General features: G+C 37.7%; 3 protein-coding genes across 3 annotated transcripts in view; 1 reads left to right on the top strand and 2 right to left on the bottom strand.

Annotated features, from left to right (window-relative positions):
• The window catches only part of pdgfab (platelet-derived growth factor alpha polypeptide b), a 679,118-nt gene that overhangs the window by 189,997 nt on the left and 463,648 nt on the right, over positions 1-25,473 (top strand). The gene's annotated exons all lie outside the window — the stretch shown is intronic.
• cyp2k16 (cytochrome P450, family 2, subfamily K, polypeptide16) lies at positions 45-15,903 on the bottom strand. The gene is made up of 9 exons (NM_001005963.2): positions 15,640-15,903; positions 10,967-11,129; positions 10,222-10,371; positions 9,029-9,189; positions 8,752-8,931; positions 8,522-8,663; positions 1,966-2,150; positions 1,651-1,792; positions 45-529 (listed from the first exon to the last, which is right to left on the bottom strand). The coding sequence occupies exons 1-9, from the start codon at positions 15,835-15,837 to the stop codon at positions 342-344; spliced, it is 1,509 nt and encodes a 502-aa protein (NP_001005963.2). The 5' UTR covers positions 15,838-15,903; the 3' UTR covers positions 45-341.
• Positions 17,678-25,170, bottom strand: cyp2k17 (cytochrome P450, family 2, subfamily K, polypeptide17; the record flags this gene model as incomplete). Its single annotated transcript, NM_001042778.2, is given in 9 exon segments — positions 17,678-18,020; positions 18,098-18,239; positions 18,322-18,506; positions 18,591-18,732; positions 20,920-21,099; positions 21,183-21,343; positions 21,440-21,589; positions 21,776-21,938; positions 24,929-25,170. Coding segments are annotated over 9 exon segments (1,512 nt in total). The 5' UTR covers positions 25,130-25,170.

Here is a 25,473-nt window from a genome sequence, read left to right as displayed (position 1 = left end):
AATTAATTTAGTTAAAATTGTAATTAACAACAATTAAAAATGTATTGTTTAAATTATTGGTCAAAGCATTTAATATTTATCCTCTGTAACACAAATCTACATTTAGGCAAAAATGTAATAAAGAACGCTTAAAAAAAAACAAAAAAAAAAATCTTCATTCATATACTTGGAAGGAGACTTGGAACAATGCATCAGTTGTTGCTTCCAGCTGAATCATTTAAAATAACATGCATTAACAAAATAGATGAGATTAATTTCTATATCATGCTTTCATACTATTTTGTGACAAATACAAGTGACTTTTGTTTGAACACATGAGAACAACTTTACTGTAACAGACTTCACAACCGCTTAACTGCACACAGTTTATGTGCGATCGGGTTCAGTGTAAAGCCTACGGCTGGTGTGAGTTCCAGCTCATCTTCAGACACTCCAGGAGGAGGAGTGAAGCGGAAATACTGAAGGAGAGATGTAAAGAAGAGGAAGAGCTCCATCCTGGCCAAACTCTCTCCAAGACAAATCCTGCGCCCTAACAAAGAGAGAGAGAAAACAAACTTCAACCGTTTTTTCAGTGACTACTTTTGGGAATATTACAATAAATGCACAAAGCAGTAACTTTTACAAAGCCCAACAGAATTAAGCCACAACACAACGTAAATACTCCCGGCAGCACATCAAAGTCAAAGTCAAAGTTTATAACAACCCATTTATGCATTTTTCTGCAGCTTAGTTCCTGATATATCAGGAGTCGCCACAGCAGAATGAACCGCCAACTATTCCAGCATATGTTTTACACAGCGGATGATCTTCCAGCGGCAACCTAGTACTGAAAAACACCCATACACACTTACATTTACACACACACTTATATACTACAGCCAATTTTGTTTACCCGATTCACCTATAGCACATGTCTTTGGACTGTGAGGGAAACCAGAGAACCCAAGGAAACCCCACGCGAACACGGGGAGAACATGTGTAGCAGAAGCCAACTAGTAAGTGTGCAGGTAAGCCTCACTTCTCTGACCTCTAAAGGTGCTCTAGTGACAGACGCTAGAGGCCATGATCTTTAGCCTCCTTGGTAGAGCAACCAATTCCCATGCGGAAAGTTGCCGGTTCGATATCATCTCGGAGTGGGTTGGGTGGTGTAGGACCGGCGAGGTTTCATTGGTGCTATGACCCGGATAGGAGTGAGGTTTAGGAGGGTGAGTGTAGCAGAGACCAGCTAGTAAGTGCTATGCAGGTAAGCCTCACTCCTCTGACCTCTAAAGATGCTCTAGCGACAGACGCTAGAGCCCATGATCTTTAGCCTCCTTGGTAGAGCAACCAACTCCCATGCGGAAGGTTGCTGGTTCGAAACCAGCTCGGGCTCGGAGTGGGTTGGGTGGTGTAGGACCGGCGGGTTTACACATGCAAACCCCACACAGAAATGCCAACTGACCAAACCGGAATTCGAACCATCGACTTTCTTGTTGTGAGTTGACAGTGCTAACCACTGAGCCACAGTACTGCCCTTTTTGGGTAAACCATCCATTTAAATTGTATTGTGCACTACTGGGACACCAGAACACTAGAACAACTAAATTAACTCATATTTCACAAATTTAAAATAATATGAATTAAAATCAAGCTGAATGGCAAGAAAACTACCTGCAGAGAAGGGCATGAATGCGTCTCTTTTCACAAATCGACCCTGCTCATCCAGAAAGTGATTGGGGTTAAAGATGTGGGGTGTTTCCCATTCATCCTCATCCCACAGTACAGAGGTTAGTAGAGGAAATATACAAGTACCCTGGAAAATAAAAAAACATAGGCCTACTGTAGTTGTACATATGTATATCACAAACAATGGGTTGCACAACCGTTGTACAGCAGGTTTAAAAAACAGTGTGTTACGGTACTTTATAATTTTGTATTGATTTATTGTACTTTATGGTTTTCTATTTATAGATTTATGCTGCTGACCTTCTTGATGAAGTATCCATTGAAGGTAATGTCAGAGCTGGTCATATGAGGGATGCTCATGGGTACTATGTTGGCCAGTCGTTGGGTTTCATGGATAACAGCATCTGTATATGGTAAGTTCTTCCTGTCTTCTGAAACCGGTTGTCGGCCACCGATTACCTGGTCAATCTCCTCCTGAACTCGATCTGTGGATATATCACATTTAACGGGACAGTTCAACCCAAAATGGAATTTTTTTCACTATTACTTCCCCTTATGTAGTTTCAAATCTTTGTGAGTTTCCTACTTCTATTAAACACCAAATATGTTGTTTTGAAAAATGTTGGAAACCAGTAGTCAAAAGGTACCAGTTTATAGCATGTATTTATATATTTTCTTTTGTGTTCAACAGACAAGTTTGGAGCAAGTCGAGGGAAAGTAAATTATGACAGAATAATTGACAAATGATGACAATTGTGTTATCATTGCATAAATGAATTCAAGTACATTAGGGATGGGAAGATTAATCGATATGTATCGATACGCGGTCATGCGCGTGCACGATGCGAGTGCATCGGTTGAGCAGCAGAGGATGAATGAAATTTTGGAAGCAAATCGAGATGCATCGGTTTTTGCGAGATGCATCGGTTTTTCCGAGATACAGCTTATTTTTTTAATATAGAATGTATTTTTTATTTATTAACAAGTGTTGTCAACCTGTTTTTGGCGCATAATTTAATCGACCTACATAAAGTAAGCCTTAGCAACGGATTTGCGGATGTGTACACTCACACTACAACTCAGTGTATCAGGTGTGCGGATGAAGCTAGTGGTGCGCCCTCAGAAAGCGCGAGAAGCAAAACAAACATTTTATTCCCCACTGAGTTTTAAATCTAAAGTATGGCAACATTATGGATTTAAGGATGGACGACTTGACAGGACAGATGCAATTTGCAAAATGTGCCGCGCATCTATAAAATACGCGGGCAGTACGAGTAATCTGAAATCTCACTTGAAGCGGCGCCACGGTGTTGTTGTGAAAGCATTGTGAGAAAAGCATTGCAAGTTTTTTTTTCCATGCGCAAAAGTTTTGTGCGCTCTATGCCAATAACGGATGTTATTGCATTGTTCATCTGCAGGGCCGGAGCAAGCTGAACTGCTGCTCTAGGCAGAGGACGATCACGCCGCCCTCAACCCCAATGTGAAAACGAAAGTGACCGGTTATGAAAATGAAGTGACGTGTCGCGGACCTCTATTCTGCCGCCTTATGCGCGGATATAACTGAGGACGCGCGGGTGTCGCGGACCTCTATTCTTCCGCCCTATGCACGGATATAACTGAGGACGCGCGGGTGTCGCGGACCTCTATTCTTCCGCCCTATGCACGGATATAACTGAGGACGCGCGGGTGTCGCGGACCTCTATTCTTCCGCCCTATGCGCGGATATAACTGAGGACGCGCGGGTGTCGCGGACCTCTATTCTGCCGCCCTATGCGCGGATATAACTGAGGATGCGCGGGTGTCGCGGACCTCTATTCTTCCGCCCTATGCGCGGATATAACTGAGGACGCGCGGGTGTCGCGGACCTCTATTCTGCCACCCTATGCGCGGATATAACTGGGTGTTGCGGACGCCGCCCTCTCTATACTGCCGCTCTAGGCGGTTTTAAACACCTCCTCCTGTTAATTTTTATTTAATTATAATAATAATAATATTAATAATAATAATGATAAAAATAATGGGTGTCACGGTGGCACAGTAGGTAGTTTGACCACCTCACAGCAAGAAGATTGCTGGTTTGTTATATTTTTATTAGCCTGTTGTTTACAGTGACAGTGATGTTTCAACGCAGCATAACACTGCTAGTTCACGACCTTAAGTTTTGAATATTCAGTGGCAAAATATATCTTTGTAAAACTTGTTTTCATAGTTGAAAAGTTAAATTACAATTCTTGTTGTGCAATGCTAAACCTTTATGTTGAAAGAGTGCAAATATATATATTTTAATATATATTGCACTTATCCATTCTGTTTATCTTGAAAATACTTAAATAATATGTGCTATAGGTTCTAAAATGGCCCTCTACTGTAAACTGACACTCTGGCTCTGAGAGAAAAGCCAGTTTGTAAAAAAAGTCTTGGTTTTGCTTGGTTAATAAATAATCAAACTCATTCAATGGCACAGCATCCTCTTTCACATCATCTCATAAACTTGATTTAATTAGTTAGTGCTGAATTATCGCATCGTATCGTGATATGGGTGTGAATCGTATTGTGTCGCATCGCAATATGTCATAAATTTATCGCTAATATATCGGATCGTATTCTTTGTATCGAGATGCGTATCGGATCGGCATTATAGCTTAGATGCCCAACCCTAAAGTACATTACTTTCCAATTCCGATCGGGAACTTATCTGGCGATTCCCAATAATGTCATTCTTTCAGATTTACAACAGTAACTAAGACAATAATATGGTTCAAAACACTGTAGTAATGACTATAAATGACTATATTATTTTTTCACATGAATACTGTCGTGTTATTTGCATCTTCTGCTTATGCCTTTGAAACTATTTTTTGGCAATTATCTTTTAGCATATGGCCTAATGCATTTACTCGGATTCTGCTCCCAGATTACCCCTCTTCCTATGTTTCAGCTGATTTCCTCAGCATTATACCAGCTCCTGGAAATCCATTATCACCCTGCTCCATAACTCCAGCAATTCAAATCTCCTTCTCATCATTGTTTTCCTGTCTGTGTTGTGTTCTTGGATCTCCTCAGCAGTATACCAGCTCCTGGAAAATTACTATCATTACCAGCCTGCTCCATAACTCCAGTAATCCAAAGAAACAACTCAATGACACCCCCTACCGGATTCACGTTATTACTGGCAGTCCATTAGGCTGAGGACAGTTTCGTCCCTGCATTGGGTCCATCTCGACCGTTTCATGTTGAGAATATCTTACTACTGGTTCTAGAAGATTCCATCTCTGGGATTGTTTTAGGGTACCCATGGCTCATTTCCCATTGTCCTTCAATTGACTGGGCCACTGAAGAAGTCCTGAAGTGGGGTGAAAGCTGTTTCCCTAAATATTTCCCATATCAAAAAAGTCTGCTGCTCCTTCCCCTTGTCAATCCTTCGGTCTCCTTGGTCTCACATAGGAGTAGACTTTGTCACTGACTTACCCACATCTGATAGTAACACATGTTTTTTTGTTGCAGTGGACCAGATTTACAATGTCTGTCATCTTGTACCATTGAAGAGCTTACCCATGGGTATGGAGACAGCGGAAATCTTGTTTAACTATGCGTTCCAAAACTATGGCATCCCAGAAGAAATCGACTCTGATCGAAGTCTTCAGTTCATCTCCTGAGTCAGGAGAGCATTCTTCTTGCCCTTAGGTGTGACAGTGAGCCTGTCTTCTGGTTATCTTCCCCAGAGCAATAAGCAAACAAATACAAATTTAAAAGATAGGCCAATCTCTCCGTACCTTTTGTCACGGCCGTTAGAACTCCTGAAACCAATGCCTTAGGTCACAGGTGTCAAACTCAGTTCCAAAAGGGCCGCAGCTCTGCACAGTTTAGTTCCAACCCTAATTAAACACACCTGATCAAACTAAGGGCCTACTCACACTATGCCATCCGTACCGTGCCCAGGCCCGTTTCCCGGATCGTTTGAGAAGTGTGAGTGCGCTGAATCGGGCTCAAGCACGGTTCACTTGGCCGGCCCTGGCCCGGTTGGAAGAGGTGTGCCTGAGCGCGGATCACTTGGGCTTTGGCGCGGTACGCTTGTGTGTGAGCGCAAAACGCGCTAAAGCCCGAAACCGAAAGCGAGACGTGACTTTTAAGGGGCTGTTTCATATGGATTTATTAATCATTCTTACTGTTCAGTGATCGCAAACTGCCGTAGTTTATTAAAGACGCAAACTCCTCACTGGACGTCAGCTGCGCACCTTCAGCAGACATCCTCATTCCTGCAGCACGAGGGCTTTATGATTGTTTATGAGCGCCAAGTGGCGGATCTGTTCGGTAAAATATCTGACTGCGTGTCACCGCATCCCTAAGGACTGTTTGGCGAAATATTTGACTGCATGTCACTGCATAACAAACGACTGAAAGGATATAACTAGAGAAATCTCCACTGTGCTGCTGGGTGAGAGCGTATGGCAAGCCGTTTTAGCATTTAAACCTTGTTCTGACTATCCATAAATATATTTAGAGATATAATTATATTTTGACTAGTCATTGTTATAATTCGACTTGTCAGAATGACAATTAGAGATATCTGCAATTACAATTGTACTAGTACGAAATCAGATTGGAGATATCTGCAAATATAGCCTATTATGACTAGTCATATTCCTCCATTGACTTCCATTGAAAAATATTTGCAGATATCTCTAACTGAGTTTTGACTCGTCAAAAATCCAATTCAAGATATCTACAACTGTAATTCGACTATTAGTAAATTAATTAGAGATATCTTCAAATATATTTGTAAATATCTCTAAATATTACGAATTAAAGACATCTCCAAATGTATGACTAGTAAAAACTCAGTTAGAGATATCTCTAATTACAATTGTGACTAGTCAAAACTCATTTAGAGATATCTGCAAATATTTTTCAATGGAAGTCAATGGAGTAATATGACTAGTCATAATATTTTTGCAGATATCTCCAATCTGATTTCGTACTAGTACAATTGCAATTGCAGATATGTCTAATTGTCATTCTGAGTAGTGGAATTATAATTATGACTAGTCAAAATATAATTAGAGATATCTCTAAATATATTTATGGAATCAGAACAAAGATTTAAATGCTAAAAAGGCTTGCCATAGAGAGCGCTTCTGAACAGCGCAGCAGCGATGACGTAAGCGTGCCGAGGCCCGATATGGTGTGAGCGCGGGCCGTCGGGGGAGACGGAAGGGAGGACAAGCGTGCTTTGGCCTGGTTCGAGGCAACTGTACCTAGTGTGAGTACGGCCTAATTGAGTCCTTCAGGCTTGTTTGAAACCTACAGGTAAGTGTGTTGGAGCAGAGTTGGAACTAAACTGTGCAGGGCTTCGGCCCTCCAGGTATTGAGTTTGACACCCCTGCCTTACGTGGACAGAGTAGGCACAAAACTCCCTCCACAGAACTCACGCCTTTTCAATGAGCACTCGGTTACCAACCACCTCTGTTCTTCTTGTCTGGGGAACCCTTGGAAGTACCATCAGTCAATCATTGGTTTTGGGAGAGTGAGGGTATGAGACCCAAATCACCAACACCTCCAGCAGCAGTAAGATGTCACACCATCCAGGTGAATGTCCGGAAAGCCCTCACTCCATTGTACCATCCAGGACAGAAGGTATGGCTCTCCACCAGGGACAATCACCTGAAACTACCCTGCAAGAAGCGTCCCAGGTTCATTGGTCTCTTCTCCATCATCCGCCAAGTCAACCCTGTATCGATTGAACTCAAACTACCTTCACAGTACAGCATTCACCCAACATTCCATGTGTCACTCCTCAAACCCTATCACTCACCTGTTGTTCCTGTTTCCCTAGTGCCTGGTCTCAGTGACAGAACCCCCGAAACAATGACCATGGAGGATGGAACCACATACTCTTTAAAGGAGATTCTGAATTCCATACCTTGTGGGGGTAGACTTGAATACTTGGTCAACTGAGAGGGGTATGGACCCGAGGAGAGGTCATAGGTCTACATGAACAACATTCTTGATCCCGATCTCCTGACAGAGTTCCACTCCACTCCAGTGTCCAGCACCATGCAGCCAAAGAAGGCTTCCACAAAGTCGGATCTTAAAGACTTCAGGAGCAAGTCCATAGAGAGGGTGGTTCTGTCACGGAACTTCAAGGCTCTCCTACTAATCACTAAGATCCCAGTTTTGAGTTCAAGCTCAGTTGATAACCATTCCCTATTCTGCACCACCCTCTAAAATAGCACCCTGTTTGGTCTTTGGTCTGGTCTCCCTCATGGATAGTATCCTCTCATCATGCTCCCAGACTCACTCCAATGCTACAAGTGATTACCCCTTCATGTTGCAGCGATCCTAATCTCCTTCTCATCCTAGCATTCCTGCCTGTACTGTGTTCTCAGATTTCCTCATTATACCAGCTCCAGAAAATTCACTACCATTATTACCTAGCTCCATAACTCCAGTCATCCAAAGACTTCTATTGACTCTTATTGCATATACACATATGTACAGTTTCTAAACCTGTCTGTTTGTTACTAACTGCCTATCTGAGTCCTGTCTAACCATAATATGCTTACTATAGTAGTTGTGCTAATATAGCAACAATGGAATTACAGCAACAGATCAATTCAAGTACTTTACTATATTGTTCAAAAACACTATACTATTTGCTATATTATTTTTTCATATGGGACTGTAACCCAGATATTTGAGGGTTTCACAGAAAATGAACCCAATTTGATTTTAATTTTCCCAATAACAAACAAACAAACATATACATTCACTTTATGCCACGGAAATTGCGTTTGAGTTCAACTTGTGCTAAATATTCCAGTATATTCAGTATATTCCAGCATTATTTCAGTCATACCCTGTATGTGTGGATATTTGGCCATCAGCAGCAGACTCCAGCGCAGTGTTGTGCTAGTAGTGTCCGTACCAGCGACAAACAGATTTCCTACTGTGTAAATGAGGTTCTGTTCATGGAAATGTGAATCCTTCTCTCCAGAATCCTGATCAAATAGTACAATTCGAGAGGTATAGAGGTAAAAAAAAAATCAAGAGCTGCTTAAAAAAAAAAAAAAAAAAAAAAAAGGTTACCTCTGCATACTGCTTCCTGACAAGAAACGAATCAACAAATCCTCTGAGGTCCTGATGGTTTAATGTTTGATGTAAACCGTTCACCAGCTCTGAAATCTCTTCAATATCAAGATGTAGGTTTTTCATGAGCTGTCTCCAGTTTTTGAGCAACGGGCCCAAGAAAGGGAACATGTTGTAGAGCTGCAGAACAAAAACAAAGTCTTTACCATGGCAAATGTGTGTTGTTATGAGCATAGAGTATTTTTAAGCATAGAGTATTTTTAATTGATATGTGAACCTGTACTGATGCTGATCCACTCAGTCTGACGCTCTCATTAGCTCGATCCACCATGGTCCGTAGCTGAGGATCTGTATACTCGAATCTGCGGCCATACACAATGGAGGAGATGACACTTGAAGCTGCATAGTTCATGAGTTGTGCGGTTTCAAAAGGCTTTCCTGCACACACACACATGGTCATCAGTACATTTGCCAAGCTTACCTATATCACTGTATTTATCTTGATATGTGGGGTTAATTTGCAAAAAAACATTTTTAGTCGTCTTGTTTATGTTTTGCCGCCTTTGCATTGACCTCTTTGCTTGTGACAACGACTACTCTTTTGAATTGTCTTCATGCTACCGTTTGCACCTGTTTTGACCTTTGCATGCCTGACTCACCTCTAAAGAAACTGCATTTGGACCTTCACCGTTGTTGTCCTTGAATCCACTAAAAGCCCTGCCAAGTGCATGCTCTCTTAAAAGTGCTTTAAAATGACCTAATGAGGTACAGCATCTAATAATTCCATACATTTATAAAGCGCTTTACATATTGGAAGGAATCGTTTCATCCACAACCATTGTGTAGCATTTACCTGAATGACGCGAAGGCAGCCATATTGCGCCAGACAATTATGATATGGAGATGGTTGGAAGGCCATGATGGACGGAGGCCAGTGGGCAAATTTGACCAGGATGCCAGTGTTAAACTCTTACTCTTTTTCAAAGGACATTCTGGGATTTTTCACGACCACAGAGAGTCAGGACCTCGGTTTAACTTCTCATCCGAAAAACGGCACTCACTGAGAAGTATAAGGTCCTCTTCACTATACTGGGGTATTAGGACCCACACAGATCACAGCTTTAGCGCCCCCTGCTGGCCTCACTAACACCACGTCCGGCAGCAACCTTGCTTTCCCATGTGGTCTCCCATGCAGGTACTGACCAGGCGCAGCCCTGCTTAGCTTCAGTGGGCGACCATGTGAGAGTTGATGAGAGCTAGCTGTCGGCTAAACATCTAAATTAGATGAAAATTTAAAATATCTAAAATATCTTGAAAATATCTAAAAAGCACTAGGGAAATATTAGGAAAAGAAAGAGGGCTGATAGTTTTGACTTTGTCTTTAACATTATTACTATTACTTTATGATAAATCATAGGTTGTAGTATCCTTATTTAGTAAAAGCCTGGCTAAATGATAAACATTCTTCACCTTCAAACTTCTCAAACTCCTCTCGTAAATGGCATGTTTCCTCGATGATTTTCTCCTCAATTTTTTTCTTTCCCATCCCAAAGTCTCGTAAATTGGTGAGAGCAAACCGTCTCATCTCTCTCCAGCTCTCTCCATTGGCAAATATTATTCCTACAAAGATGATTAACTTCAAAGATTAAAACAGCCAAACAATTTAATAAAAGTTTACTTATTTACAGTGTTTATTTAGTTGGATTTAATGCATGAACTGAAAATGAAGACCTCAACAAAGCAACGCAAAGTCTTTTTGCATTTAAATGTGTTACAAATGCATAACTTCAGTGGGAATAAATGAGTGATCACACTTTACAATAAGGTTTCATTAGTTAATATTAGTTAATTTATCTTTTAACATGAACAGAAAATAAAAAATACAGCATTTATCACTTGTAACACCAATGCTTTAATTAAATCCATTTATTGCGTGTTGTTTATTATTTGTTAATACATTAACTAACATTAACTAATGGAACTTTATTGTACAGTGTTACCAAAAATACACAATAATAATATGTCTGCATAAAGTTATAATGTGGCAACAATGTTAATGAGTGTACTGTTAATTGTAACTCAACATTCTTCGCCAGTATCCTTCACATCAAAACTATTTTACCCATTTGTCAAGATTTTAATCAAGTAAATTATACTACAATTCAGCATGATCACTTATTTTATATGACTGATCAGGAGATTAAAGTACCCTTACCATGACCTTTGGTGAAATCATGGAAAAGTGGCATGATTTCTCTGTCTCCAAATGCTTCTGCATAATTAACAAGCGCTTGCTTCACTGCTTTGTAGCCGGCAAGCACAACCACTTTCTTCGGACCAAAGTAGACTTTAAAAACTGGGCCGAACTGCTTTGCCATCTGATAAAAAAGTAAAAGAGACTTTACAGGCATTTAAATTAAAGGTATTATGATCACCAGCAGTGTTGCTCTTGCAGGCTGCTGGACAACACTCACTTTCAACTGCACTACAAATCCCATCATGCACTACACTCACACACCTGACCCCCCATGATTGCGAACTGATACAGCTGATGCTGTTCAGGACTAATTACACAGACTATTCATACACCTCTCAAAAACACACACGTTGCTTAGTTGTGTAAACTGTCCAGTGAACATTATGACACGTTTTGCCTTGCCTTGTCTTGTTATGTATTGACCTTTGTTTTGTTTGCTTGTTTTACATTGTTTGCCGCACAGATCAACCACTCGCCTGCTTATTGACCATTCTTTTGGATTTGCCTGTTTGTTACCGTTTGCCCCTTATTGTGACCATTCTCTGTGTTATAAATCCTAAATTAGATCCACAACCTCATTGCCAGCATCCCCTCACATTACAAAAGGGTTCCTACAGTATGCTTTTTCACTTTTTGGATGCATCAGTGAGTGTGCAGAGTATTTTGGACATTAAAAAAGTTAGAAGTTACAAATCTTACAGTCCACTTCAAAGGCAGATATTTAGTTTTGAAACTAAAGAACCCATGTCGGTAAATCGACCAAAATCCCGCAGTTGTTGCTAGAAGGGATACAGCTGGGGCCGAAAGTTAACGAGAATTATTTATACTATTTATTAAATTACCCATTAATCCCATTTTATTAGTGTCTACTACCCCAATCCAAAACATAATGGGCCCTATCATACACCTGGCACAATAGGGCGCAATGTTTGGCTAGGTTTGTTGCTATTTTCAGACCAGTGCAACCCTAATTTTCTTGTTTTGTGCCAAGTTGTTTAAATAGCAATTCCATTTGCACCACTTTGTGGACTCATGGGTGTGCTGGTCTATAAAGAAGGTGTATTAAGGTAAATTGTTGGCGCCAGAGGTGGAAAGAGTATTAAAATATTAAACTCAAGTAAAAGTACTGTTACTTTCAAAAAAATGTACTTAAGTAAAAGTTACAGGTCGATTAATCTACTCAAGTAAAAGTTAACTTATTAACAATGTACTCATGAGTAAAGAGTAACTATTTCTCAAAAGGAACAATAGGATATAAATCTACAATTAATTGTTTTACTTGAATAAACAACCTAAAACATTAAAGACCAATAACAAAAAAAATTAATTATTTAAAATATTTGAGAGATTATCCTATTCAACAATTTAAACAAATTATTATCTAATCCTGATGCTAACGAACATGAGCAATGTTACAAACACAGTTGGGCAAGTTACTTCCAAATTGTAATACATTATGTATTACTAGTTACTGTATTTTTTTTTTTTTCTTTGTAATGAGTTCTTCATGTTAGGGACTTTTTTTTTTTTTTTTACAAATTATTCATGACAATTTACATTTGTATAATGTTATTAATATTAATATTTATTAAATGTATATTTACATTTGCTTTATTAAAAACAAGTTTAGATTTGTTCACCTGTCTGGTTTTGGAAATGTCTGCATCACCATATGGGGCATAAGAACAGGACGTGTGTAATGTAATGTAATGTGTATTTATATAGCGCATTTATTGTGTATGGCCATACACAAGTGTTTGGGTATAACTTAAGTTTTTTGACCACACTTTGTTATTTTTGTTCATTTATCTGTTTGCTGGAAACTAGAACTGAATTTAGAAATAGTTTTGAAAAAAATCTTTGCGCTTAACAAACTAAATTAAATATGTAGGCTAATGGATGTCTTCAGTGGAGTGCGTACAACAGCGTTTCCACATCCTCGAAAGTAAAGGAGTAAAAAGTAAAAGTAAAGTAAAGAGGCCGAATGGAGAAGGCTCATTCTTTATCCTCGCTGCAGATGGTCTGTTTAACTGTTTTCTCACTAGTAAAGCATTCAGTTTTTCCACTTACAAAGTCCGCCATGTAAATAGCTAATGGTGCAGCGCAACTGACTCTTAAAGGGAATGGGAGATGAGACTCTGATTGATTTAATGCACATTATGCACAAACACACCCATAACTGATTAAGTGTATAAGCACAGCCCTGTTAGACCATGCGCCACAGTGCAAAGCATATTTTCTGCCCTTAAAATAGCAAAAGTGATTGGGACAAGCCCTTAATGCTTTTGCACCATATGCTTTAGACTTTGTGCCAAGATCGTTAAAATAGAGCCCTATATCACTGCAGCCTGGAGACCACTAAGTGGAAGAGATTACACCACAAGTAGGCTGGGTTTAGGGTGTAGTAGACATTGATAAAACACAACACTGTGAGGCTGAATTTAGGTTAAGGGTAGGTGTAGACATTCGTAAAATACAATAGGTTGGACTTTGTCTCATATACAAGACATTACATTAATGAAAACTCCAAGATGCTCCTACAGCCACTTGGAGCTCAAGTCCCACCCACTTGAAACTGACCAGCCCATTTTAAGCTGGCTCTGACCTCTGTTTATGCCCTTCTCAGACAGACTGTCCTCCAATGAGAGATGTGTGTGAAACAAGAATTAGAATTTGCACAGTGGAATGTTAGATATGAAGAGTTTCTGCCTGTGGGGGTCATTTGAAAAGAAGTTCTCAGATAGGGGCACACCTTTAGTAATGGGTCAAAAGACACCTGGAGTTATCTCTATGGGGAGGAGACTATTGTACCAGACACAGTGAGGAATTTTAATTGATATAAAAGATGATGAATAAATCATGTGCATTGAGCATTCTTTAATTGGCTCTTCTTTGTGAGCTGAGCATAGAGGAGAATAAGTGAAGGTAAAGGAGTGTGGGAAAAAGAACAAATATAATTAAAGAACTGTAAGCTTTCCCAGTTCCACTCAGCTGGGCATGTGGAGGCAAGTGTCTGTCTTCATACACTGTGCTTGTATTGTCCATGTGTAGAGACATAAAAGTACTGTATCTGAAGTATCTCAAAATTACAGCAGCACACTACAAAAAAATAATTTTCTTATTTAGAGTTTATCTTGTTTGTAGTCTAAATATCTTAAAAAAAAAAAAAAAAAAAACTTAATTTAAGCTGACATTTTCTAGACAATTAAAAATACTGTCTTTATTCATTCATTTTCCTTCGGCTAAGTCCCTTATTTATCAGGGGTCACCAAAGCGGACCAAACATACTCTTGCATTCACACACACACTCATACATTAAGGCCAATTTTGTTTACCCAATTAATCCATAGCACATGTCTTTGGCCTGTGGGAGAAACTGGAGGACGCGGACCAGTGACCTTGTTGCTGTGAGGCAACAGTGCTAACCACTGGGCCACCGTACTGCCCAAAATGATATTTTTGTTTTTTAGTAATTGACTGAATTTTTTTTCCTTGAGCTAAATCATCTTAGAAATATGTGCACTCTTTTATATTAGATTTTTGGTAACATAATTAGACACCACACAATTAGATTAACAAAATTCTATAATAAAATCAAATCCATTGATAATTGCTTTTGTGATTCATCATTGGAATAGACCACTAAAGTAATAAAACCCAATTCTTGTGCATATAAAATCTGCATGATTAAATTACTAGGTTACATCTTTTTCTTAGATTTTTTTGCAGATTGCAACCAATATATCTAGTATTTTCAAAATGCAAAACTGATTTTATTTTAATATGTTTGCATAAAGTCTGCAATTTTCGCTTATGAAGTCATACACTGCAAAAAATGCTTTTCTTACTTAGATTTTTTGTCTTGTTTCTAGTCCAAATATCTAAAAACTCTTAAATCAAGAAGAATTTTTTAGACATGCAAAACATACTGCCTTGTTTTAAGATATAATATTCCAAAATTAGGTGAGTTTTCCCTTAAAACAAGCAAAATAATCTGCCAATGGGGTAAGCAAAATAATCTTATGTCAAAAGGAAAAACAAGATTAATTTGCTTACCCCATTGGCAGATTATTTTGCTTGTTTCAAGGAAAAACTCCCTTAATATTGGGATATTATTTCTGAAAACAAGACAATATATTTTGCTTGCCTAGAAAATGTTTCTTGATATAAGAAATTTTAGATACTTGGACTAGAAACAAGACAACAAATCTAAGTAAGAAAAGCATTTTTTTGCAGTGTAAGCAGTAGTAACACTTTGGTTGGTAGACACATGGGCTACCTAAAATAGTCTATTTAATAATCTATTCTACTACCCCGATGCACTGGTTGGTAATTTAACAAGTTAGGGAAAAACTCCTTTAATACTGACTAAAAACAAAACAAAAAAATAGTTGGAAAATGTTTCTTGACTTTTAGATATTTGGACTAGAAACAAGACAAATACTCTAAACAGCCAACGTCTTAATAGGTAACTATTAATAGAGAGAATAGGTCCATAGTTTTACAGTTGAAGTGTTTGCTGTAAAAACTCATCAGACAGTTTTGTCATACTTTAATAATTTGCTACTGATTAACCAATAGAAACAAAGCTGAACCGGTTGACCAATAAGACTGATCTCATTCATACTTACCTCACACAGGCTCAAATGTGGTTTGTTGACATCCAGCATGAGTAGATTTCCCAACAGTGGCAACGGTTTTGGCCCTGGAGGTTCATTTTCGTCACTTTGAGATCTTAAGAACAGGAGATAAGCAACCAGGAGCAGCAGCAAAAAGCAGATTAATGTTCCTGTGCTGGAAACATGAAGAAGTGCGTCCAGGAACGCCATGTTCACTCAACTATACCCTAAAAAACTGGCTCAGACCTAAACAGTAACACATACCGAGCAGGAGTGGCTGCATTCCATTCTGGAGGTGGAGATTATGAAAACAAACCAGGCCACAGTCCACTGTTGTTGTAGATGGAGATTAGATAACAGTATTTACACAACTTTTTACATGTATGGTACTAGACACTTGAAAATATGCTTTTAAAGTATTTGCCATTTTATTGTATTAAAATATATTTTATTGTTCAAAGAACAGTCCTGGGGATTGCACTAATCATGCACTGATTATTCTTTGGTTCAGCCCGTAAAAATAAAAATAAAAAAAAACAATAATTTATTCAGCAAAGAATTTTTAATAGCCAGGAAACACTTTCAATAAGGTTCCATTAGCTAATATTAATTAATCTATTAACTAATATGAACAAACAGTGAACCATATCTTTATTGCAGTATTTATACACCTTTAGTCAATGGAAACGAAGTTGTACATTTGTAATGTTAACCCAAAGTGCATTAACGTTAACAAGCATGCATTAGCATTTTAATAAGGTATCTGTAAATGTTAATCTAAACTTCATTCAATAAATTACAATTAAATACATTTATTAGCAATAACTTATAATGCTTTATTGTAAAGTGACTTAAAATGACAAGTGAAAAGATTAATTTCTTGGAAGTGAATTCTTTGTCAGAAGTTAATTATCTCGTTGTCATTTACACATAAATGTAACTGAATAGATGTGTACTAATTGAGTAAATGAATCTAAGGCTGTGATATTTCTGTGAAAATGTAAATAATTTTTAAGATACAAAAAAAAAAAATTACAGCACAACATGAAAAAAGAACATTATTCATGCACCTACTGTTCTCATGTACACTTTTAACAAAGTTATTCTCAACATTTAATATATTTAATGAATGAATTAGTTTTTATTTATTCAAGACAAGTTAAAATGCTGGTATTTAAAACAAAAAAATATGGACAATGGACCATTAAACCTTTCATGAGTGTGATTTTTATAAAACTGTGATTTCTACATCACTTCAAAGTCATGTAAATGGATCTATTTTTATCTTTTATCTTTGTTGTAATGCATGTTGCATAGATTTGTATGTAAAGCAGTTTGAGAAAGTAACATTTAAAGGCGCTATGTAAAATACATGTATTGTTATTTTTATTATTATTAACAATAATAAAAATAATGAACTAAGCAAATAAATAAAATGAGTAGGCTTTCCATTAACATATGCATTAAGATTAGACAATATTTGAAAGAAAAGTAAAATTTTATTGTGGTCATCTCCTCAGATACCCTCCATTAAAATGTGGTTGTCTCATGCTATTTAAATGGAGAAACTCACCTATGACACATCAAAAGTCTGAGAATTTTTGGCAGTTATGGACACATTTTGGACATTACATTAATAATTTTTCCTGATTTTCTATTCTGTGGTGCATATTTAGCTCCTAGCCTGACTGTATTATCCTGTTTACTTGTTTGTACCCACATTTCAACCTACACATACAAATATTATTATCACAAGTGCTCACATTTACATTTGCAAGCTCTCCAGTTTCGCTACTGATTTACCTTCATATCATTTCCTACTGTATAGCTGAGACTGTATTTGTGCATGTTAATGTGTTAAAATAACCGATGATTAATAATTAAAAAAAGATTACACAATATTTGAAAATTTGAAAAACTTAATTACTCATAAAATCTCCTTTAAAATTGTCTAAATTAAATGCTTAGCAATGCTTATTACTAACCAAAAATTGAGCTTTTGATGCATGTACATAAGACATTTTCAGAGAACATGGATTATGATCTTTACTTAATATTCAAATGATTTAATGCATTTTAAAAAATCTAAGATTTTGACCCTTACAATATTTATTTATTTTCTAATTGCCAAAAATATACCCCTTTAACATAACACTGAATGTGTGTTTCAGGGTCACAAAATGTTTCTATTTTGGTTGACAGATTTCAAAAGCGTTTGATTGCACACAGTTTGTGTGGAGACGGATTCAGAGTCACTCCGACCGTTCCTTTGAGATCCAGCTCATCTTCAGACACTCCAGGTGGAGTTGTGAAGCGGTAGCTCTGAAGGAGAGACGCGAAGAACAGGAAGAGCTCCATCCTGGCCAAACTCTCTCCCAGACAAACCCTGCGCCCTGACCAAACAGCAAATATATTTTATTCCAATTCACATGCTCGTTTCTTCAAAACTGTGTGTTTATATTGATCATACCTGCAGAAAAGGGCATGAAAGCATCTCTCTTGACGAACTGGCCCTTCTCATCAAGGAAGTGTTCTGGGTAAAAGCTGTTTGGTTTCTCCCATTCACTTTCATCCTTCAGAACAGACGTCAGCAGAGGAATAACAGTGGTCCCCTATAGAACAAATAAAAAGACTAAATTAAAATGTGGACTTCAATATATTTTACTTATTTTAATACACATTCTTCTGATAGACCTTCTTGATGAAGTATCCATTGAAGGTAACATCACAGCTGGTCACATGAGGGAGATTCATGGGAACTATGTTGGCCAGTCTCTGAATTTCATGAATGACAGCATCTGTATATGGTAATTTCTTCCTGTCTTCCACCACCGGCTGACGTCCACCAATCACTCTGTCAATCTCCTCTTGAACTCGATCTGCCCACAAATGCAACATATTTGGTGCTTTGACCTACAATGTATTCAACACTGAAGGAAAATTCTTCATATGACTATTTTTACCTTGTATTTGAGGGTATTTGGCCATGAGCATCAGACCCCAGCGCAGAGTTGTTCCTGTAGTATCAGTACCAGCAGCAAACAGATTTCCCACCGTCATGAGAAGATTCTCTGCATGAAAGTATGAGTCCTTCTTGCCTAATTGCTAATAAATAGAAATCCACACATCATTGAAGCATTTTTTAAAAAGTTAATGTAAACTATTTTTGTTGGTTATAATAAATTTAATATGCTTAGGCAAATGTATAATGCTTGTAAAAAACAACAACAACAGCACCATTGTGTCAAATCAACCAAATTTAAAATTTACATCCAAAATATATCACAGGTTTTTTGACCACAGATAACATGTTATATTTTACCCCTAGCTCCTGGAGCATCCTAAACAGCAAATGCATCATGGCACGATGCAACTGACTCTTAAAGGTAATGAGAGATGAGTCTCTGATTGGTTTAATGCACGTTATGCTCAAAACACACCCATAACTCATTAAAGAGCCCATATTATGGGTTTTTGAAAATTCCCCTCCATGTAGTGTGTAACACAGCTCTAAGTGAAGTGAAGTATCCAGCTAAGGCTTAAATCTGTAAGTGTACAGTATTTAAAACGGTTGATTCATCTATAAAAGAGTCGACTCATAGTGCTTCAAACGAGTCGCCTTGATACCGAGTCATTAGGTGTTTCGCCATGACGTACGAACAAATCAAGTTATTCACGTGCACGCGCAAACCCGGGAGATTTCAAACCTGAGGCCCCGCCCTCTGACGCAGAAACCCAGACACACACACACCCACAAACACACGCACACAAACATGCCGGTCGACTGAAGTCACACTGCAGATGGATATTATTGAGTCTCTACCCAAAGATGAAACCTCAGCATCATAACCAAGCAGTTGGAAACTACTGGAAACTTCTGCAAACTACATGCTACAAAGAATACTTCATCGGGTTTGTTAAAGGAAGGATCAGTAAAGAGTAACTTACTGCTGGACGTCAGGATGGGTTCCTTCCTCCATTTCTCAAGTGTAAGTACGTGCGATTAAAGTTGTTGCCTCGTTGACTCTAGCTTGCAAATGTATTTAGTTGTGACTTGTTACTTGTAACCGAGTGTACTGTATCAGGTTAACTGGCTATATTCTCTTATCGCGTGCAAAGTCACGTTTAAAACGCGACGCGTGCTGCTTTGTTTACGGAGCTCCATGGACGAGGGTAGTGTGTGTGTGCGCGTGCGCTGTCGTCCGGAGGTATATGTGTGTGTTTGTGTGTGTGTGCGCGCGTTGTCGTCCGGAGGTGTGTGTGTGTGTTTTTGTGTGTGTGTTCGCGCGCGCGCGCGCGCGCAAGGACGAGGGCAATGTGTGTGTGTGTGTGTGTGTGTGTGTGTGTGTGTGTGTGTGTGTGTGTGTGTGTGTGTGTTTGTGTGTGTGTGTGTGTGTGTGTGTGTGTGTGTGTGTGTGTGTGTGTGTGTGTGTGTGTGTGTCTGTGTCTGTGTCTGTGAAAAGAGCAGAGTGAGACAAGCTATGTGATCTCCTCGACAGTTTTTGGAGTTTTTGCTCAATAAAATAGATAGACGTCTGTATTTTCAAGTCAATAGTCTGTATTTACATTGACCCACTGGCAGCTAAAATCCACGCCTACACTATCAAGCGTGTATGAACTGTGATTACTTTATATTGCTGATTAGCTGTTTGGCATTTCACTCTGACTGAAGGCAGTCGACCAATCGCAACAGACTGTCATTGGTCCAATCAGCGCAGATTAGCTTCGTGCTAAGGAGGGGTTTGGGAACAAATGAATCACTGGACGATTCATACAGGAGTCGCTGGGATAATTAGGTAAAAATAAATGCAGATTATAAGACCATGAAAGTGTTTTTTGACCTTGCATGCATATTAGACTGTTGTTGGAGACCCTTACAACCAAGATATGACCCTATTTCATGTATAATATGGGCTCTTTAAGAGAATAAGCACAACCCTGTTAGACCATGCGCCGGGGCACAGACCATATTTTTCCATCCTTAAAAAAGCAAAAGTGGATTCGAACACAGCCTTAATGCTTTTGCGACATGTGCTTTAGACTTTGTGCCTAGATCGTTAAAATAGAGCCCTTAGTTTACCGTTTTTTGGTTTTACACCTTTTTTTCTTCTGTTGAACATAAAAGAAGAAATTTAGAAAAATGCTGGTTACTGGAACCCATCGACTTCCATTGAAGGATAAAAAAATACTGTGGAAGTAATCGATGCCATAAACGAGAATATTTCAAAATGTCTTCTTATCTGTTCAGCAGAACTTTCTCCTGTATTTCAACGCAACATAGTTTTTCTGTACCTCATCACTCTGTTTGCGGATGAGAAAAGAGTCGACAAAGCCTCTGCGGTCGTGTATATTCAGAGTCTCCTGCAGGCCAGTGATCAACTTCATAAATTCTGCTCTGTTTTTTAACATGTTTCTCACGACAGTCCTTTTGCTGTTGAGGAATAGACCCAGCCATGGAAAGATATTGTAAAGCTGAAATACATACAGAGGAAGATATGCATCAATACGTTAATGTCATTTGCAAACTAAATTTCTCAAAAATCATATTTCCATACCATCATTGAAACTGATCCGCTAACTCGAATATTTTCATTTGCTCTATCAACCATTTCTGTGAATCGAGGGTCTGTGTATTCAAATCTGCTGCCGTACACAATAGACGAGATGATGTTTGACACAGCGTAGTTCACAGGCTGTGTTGTGTCAAAGGGTTTCCCTGTTAATAAAAACAGCAACAAACGTCTCTCATTGGATCTTATAAACTAAGAGGATGAGTGAAGATGTCCATTTATGTGTCTTGCTCATCTCGTACCTTCAAACTTATCAAATTCTCCTTTGAGATGATGAATTTCTTCAATGATTTTCTCTTCGCTCCCTCTTTTGCCCATCCCAAAGTCTCGCAGGTTGCTAATAGCGAAGCGTCGCATCTCTTTCCAGCTTTCTCCATTAGAAAAGAGGATCCCTAACCAATAAAATCAGTCAAATACAACAAACATCTTTGATACTATTTAAAAATGTTCTTAACGTAATAATGGGACTGCAATAAACTCCAATGGCAAAGGTGCAACCATAAAAAAATGCAACAGTTGGATCAATGGGCCTCTATTACACTTGAATGATAAAAAACAAAGCACTGGGTTATTCTTACCATGATCATTAGCAAGTATCCTGAAAATAGGTGTAATATCTCGCTCGCCAAACTCATCTGCATAATTCACAAGAGCTTCTTTAACAGTTTTGTGTCCAATAAGTACGACGACTTTTTTGGGACCCAAAAACACTTGGTACACATTCCCATAGGTTTTGGACAGCTGGAGGACAAAAAAAAAATAAATAAATAAAAAGCATTTACAAAAAAAGATTTATATGATGTTTTTGAATCATATAGTAAAGTGTTCTACACTGTACAGTATTTACAACCCTTACCAAATGCTACAGGATAGTAATATTACCTATAATAGTAAACAATAGTTTACTGATTAACTTTTTATAAATACTGTACTGCAGTGTACTTCAGTTTTTACTAGAGTACACTGTGATGTATTGTAGTTTATACAACAGTTCTGTCTGGTTCTCGAATCTGATTGGCTGATAGCCGCGATATATTTAAGTAATATCTGTACAGCCTTTTTACCCTTTGTATATTACTCCGCCCACATACAGCCAGCAACAAGCAGACACTACAGTTTGACAAATATTGCAGCTGTTAGACAACAAAATATTCTTTTGAGGCTTTTTTTAGACGAGAATGTAGTTGTTTAGATTACAACTATGCAGTTTATTTATAAGGACAGTGCCCCTTTTTTAAAATATTATAATTTCTGAGAGACAGGTTGTCGGCCATTAGCCCCTTTTTTTTTTTTTTTTTTTGAGAATATTCGTTTATTTATTTTATTTATTTATTTATTTGTGCAGTTTTAGAACACAGAACAATCAAGGGCAATAACAACATTATATTGAAGAAAAAAAATAAAAAAATACAATTATTAAAAAAAAAATTTTAAGGCTTTAAATTAATTAAGTATTTTTGTTTGTTTGTTTCTTTTATCGTGCATAGGTTATGACCTATTTCTATTTTAAAGTGAGTAAAATTAGTTTTTTTCCCTGCCCATTAACATTTATGAATGAAAAATGTGATGTAAATGGAAATCGGCATACTGTGAGCCTCAGACACCACTGTTTACTCGTTTTCATGTAAATTTCACAAGCGTGAAACCCCAGTGGACAACAGGCCAATCAGATGACAAAACAAACTATGGCGAGACTCACGTGCCATGCCCTCCTCATTTGCATGTATGCCTACTTTAGGTCATTTATCCGGAAATGACAAAAAACATGAAGAGCGCACCAACTCATATGCAGCTCTGAGAGAATAAAAAAGCTCTGAAATAATTAATATGCACACCTCAGGCTGCATTTGATAAGCCAAACGTTTTCTAGTGATAGAAAACTGATCATTTTCCTACCTTAGTTATTTTAAGACTATATTTCACTTACTATGTATGTGGGACTTTTGTTTTACAAATGCAAGCCCCAAATTGTTTACTATATGTTATGAAATGTTTGTGGCTGGAAGTTAATACTTTATATATTTATAAAATATATTCATATTATTTATCATATTTCCCATTAATGGTATTTTATTAACATCTACCCCACTCCAACCCTAAACCCAGCCATCACAGTAACGTAAAAGCAGTAGTTGAACCCAGTATTACTTATGTTATCTATTAAATTACCCAAACAATTGTATCTTTATATAATGAGGAAATTTAAAAAATAATAATAATAAAATAAAACATCTTTTTCTTTGAATTCCAATGCAATATTTGTATTCTTCTTAACGAAAAAGAAAAGATCACACCAAAACAACTGTGTATAAATACAATCATAAAGTAAATGAACAATACTCTCTTCTTTATTGTTACAAACAGCAAATTTTAAATCAACATCTTTACCAATTTTTTTCAATAACCTGTTTTATAGGATAAATACGATGAACAATTTTAAATGATACCGCTCTAATTTTATTTGTAATACAAAAACATCTGGAAATCTTAAAAGTGTCGTTCCAGTTAACATCTTAAAATTGTGATCTCCAATAACCAATGGCTGAAGGAACATTGACAATCTGACAATCTTACTTTTTTTTTTATTTATACCTTCCAATTTAAAAACTAAAATCTAAATTTGTATTTTGAACTAGATCATTTTCTAACAATTTCTTAAGCTCTGAGGGAAAACCATTAACAACCATCATATACTCTTTGACAGGTATATAAAGAGAACATTTTTCTAGAAACTCTAAATAGGTAAGCACATGACCATTACTATTTAAAAGTTGAAGAAACCAGCAAAATATCATTTCTAAACCAATTAATGTAAAATAAGATATTTATTTCAGTGTGTAATATATCTATTATTCTAAATTAAACATTTGTGAGAGGGAAAGTTTGATTTTGTATGTATTCATCCATGATAGCAATGCCTGCATTAGCCTGTCTTTAAGCGAAGACGGGTGATGATGTTCATCCACAAGATGTTGACAGAGACGCATAATAAGCCCTATGAAAAACCAGCGTAATTTCAAGCTACAGCTGATCAAAGCATTATTAAATAGGTAAATTACTCTCTAAGTTGATCTCTCTCTCTTGTATGTTGTAGTGCTGTATTTATACCATAGTAGTATTGTGATCTCCCGATTACAACAGAGAAATACTGGGAGATATCTCTGTAACTTAGAATGATGGCTTTTCATGCAGTAAGGCCCTAAAATAAAATAAAAATGTGAGCAAAATCACCAATTTTGTCATTAGTTTAGACATTACGCTAGAGATTCATTCAAATACTAGCTTTAAAATGACGTTGGTGAACGGCTTCTGCTCTTCTGACGTCACCTGGAGATGTGAATGAATAGTAGAAGAAAGTAGTTCCTTATACAGGGTTTTTGAGACTCCCCATGTTTGATTTGTTTTTTTATATACACGATTATGCAGTCGAACTGTTGTATAAGCGCAATATCACACTCGTAGCAGTTTCGATGTGGCTATATATGCTCACTGGTGCCCTGCGGCCTCGTGCCAAGCACGCCTCCCACCAGTGCTGATATACAGCCACATCGCACTGCTACGAGTGTGATATTGCTCATATAATATAATATATCTAATAAAAAACTGCAGTGTTGGGTCAATTGTTTATGTTAACAAATATGTTACCATAGCAACTATAAAACTAATACAACAAAATAAATCAATTATATAAATGAAACATTAAATAAAGTATATAAATGTTTGGATCTCACCTCACAAAGGGAGTCAAAAGGTCTTGAAAGGTCAAGGGTCAGCAGGTTCCCCAGCAAAGGTATCGGTTTGGGTCCTGGTGGATCTTTCCTCTTTTTCTGAAATTCAGAGTCTCGAGAGAGCCGATAGAAAACCAGTAACAATAGCAAAGTGCCCAGTAATGTGCCTGCACTCGAAAAATGTAGCAAAGATTCAACAACCATTTTACAATATCAGAGAGCTCCACAAACTCTCTGAAGCATCCAAAGCTTCATAATACACATGTAGGAGAAACCTTTAGTAACTCCATGGAGAATTGATCACTCAAAACAAGGTAACCATGAGAGTACTGTGCTGGTGTGATTGCATCAGTATCTACACAGAGTACACACTTCAATTAAAGGTGCAGTAGGTGATCTAACCGGTTAGCATAATATCCTTGAAACACAGTCCCTCCCCTGCCATCCAAAACCACGCTTCCTGAAATCATGAACACGCACATTAAAGATGACAGAGATCCACTAGACCATGTCATTCGCCAGATAGAAAACTTTATAGTGCTTTACCC

Source organism: Danio rerio, chromosome 3, assembly GCF_052040795.2.
Source record: "Danio rerio strain M-AB ecotype USA chromosome 3, GRCz13ab, whole genome shotgun sequence".
In the NCBI taxonomy this organism is placed as follows: domain Eukaryota; kingdom Metazoa; phylum Chordata; class Actinopteri; order Cypriniformes; family Danionidae; genus Danio; species Danio rerio.
Note: the sequence above shows the minus strand (reverse complement) of the source record. Positions and strands in the feature narration are given on the sequence as shown.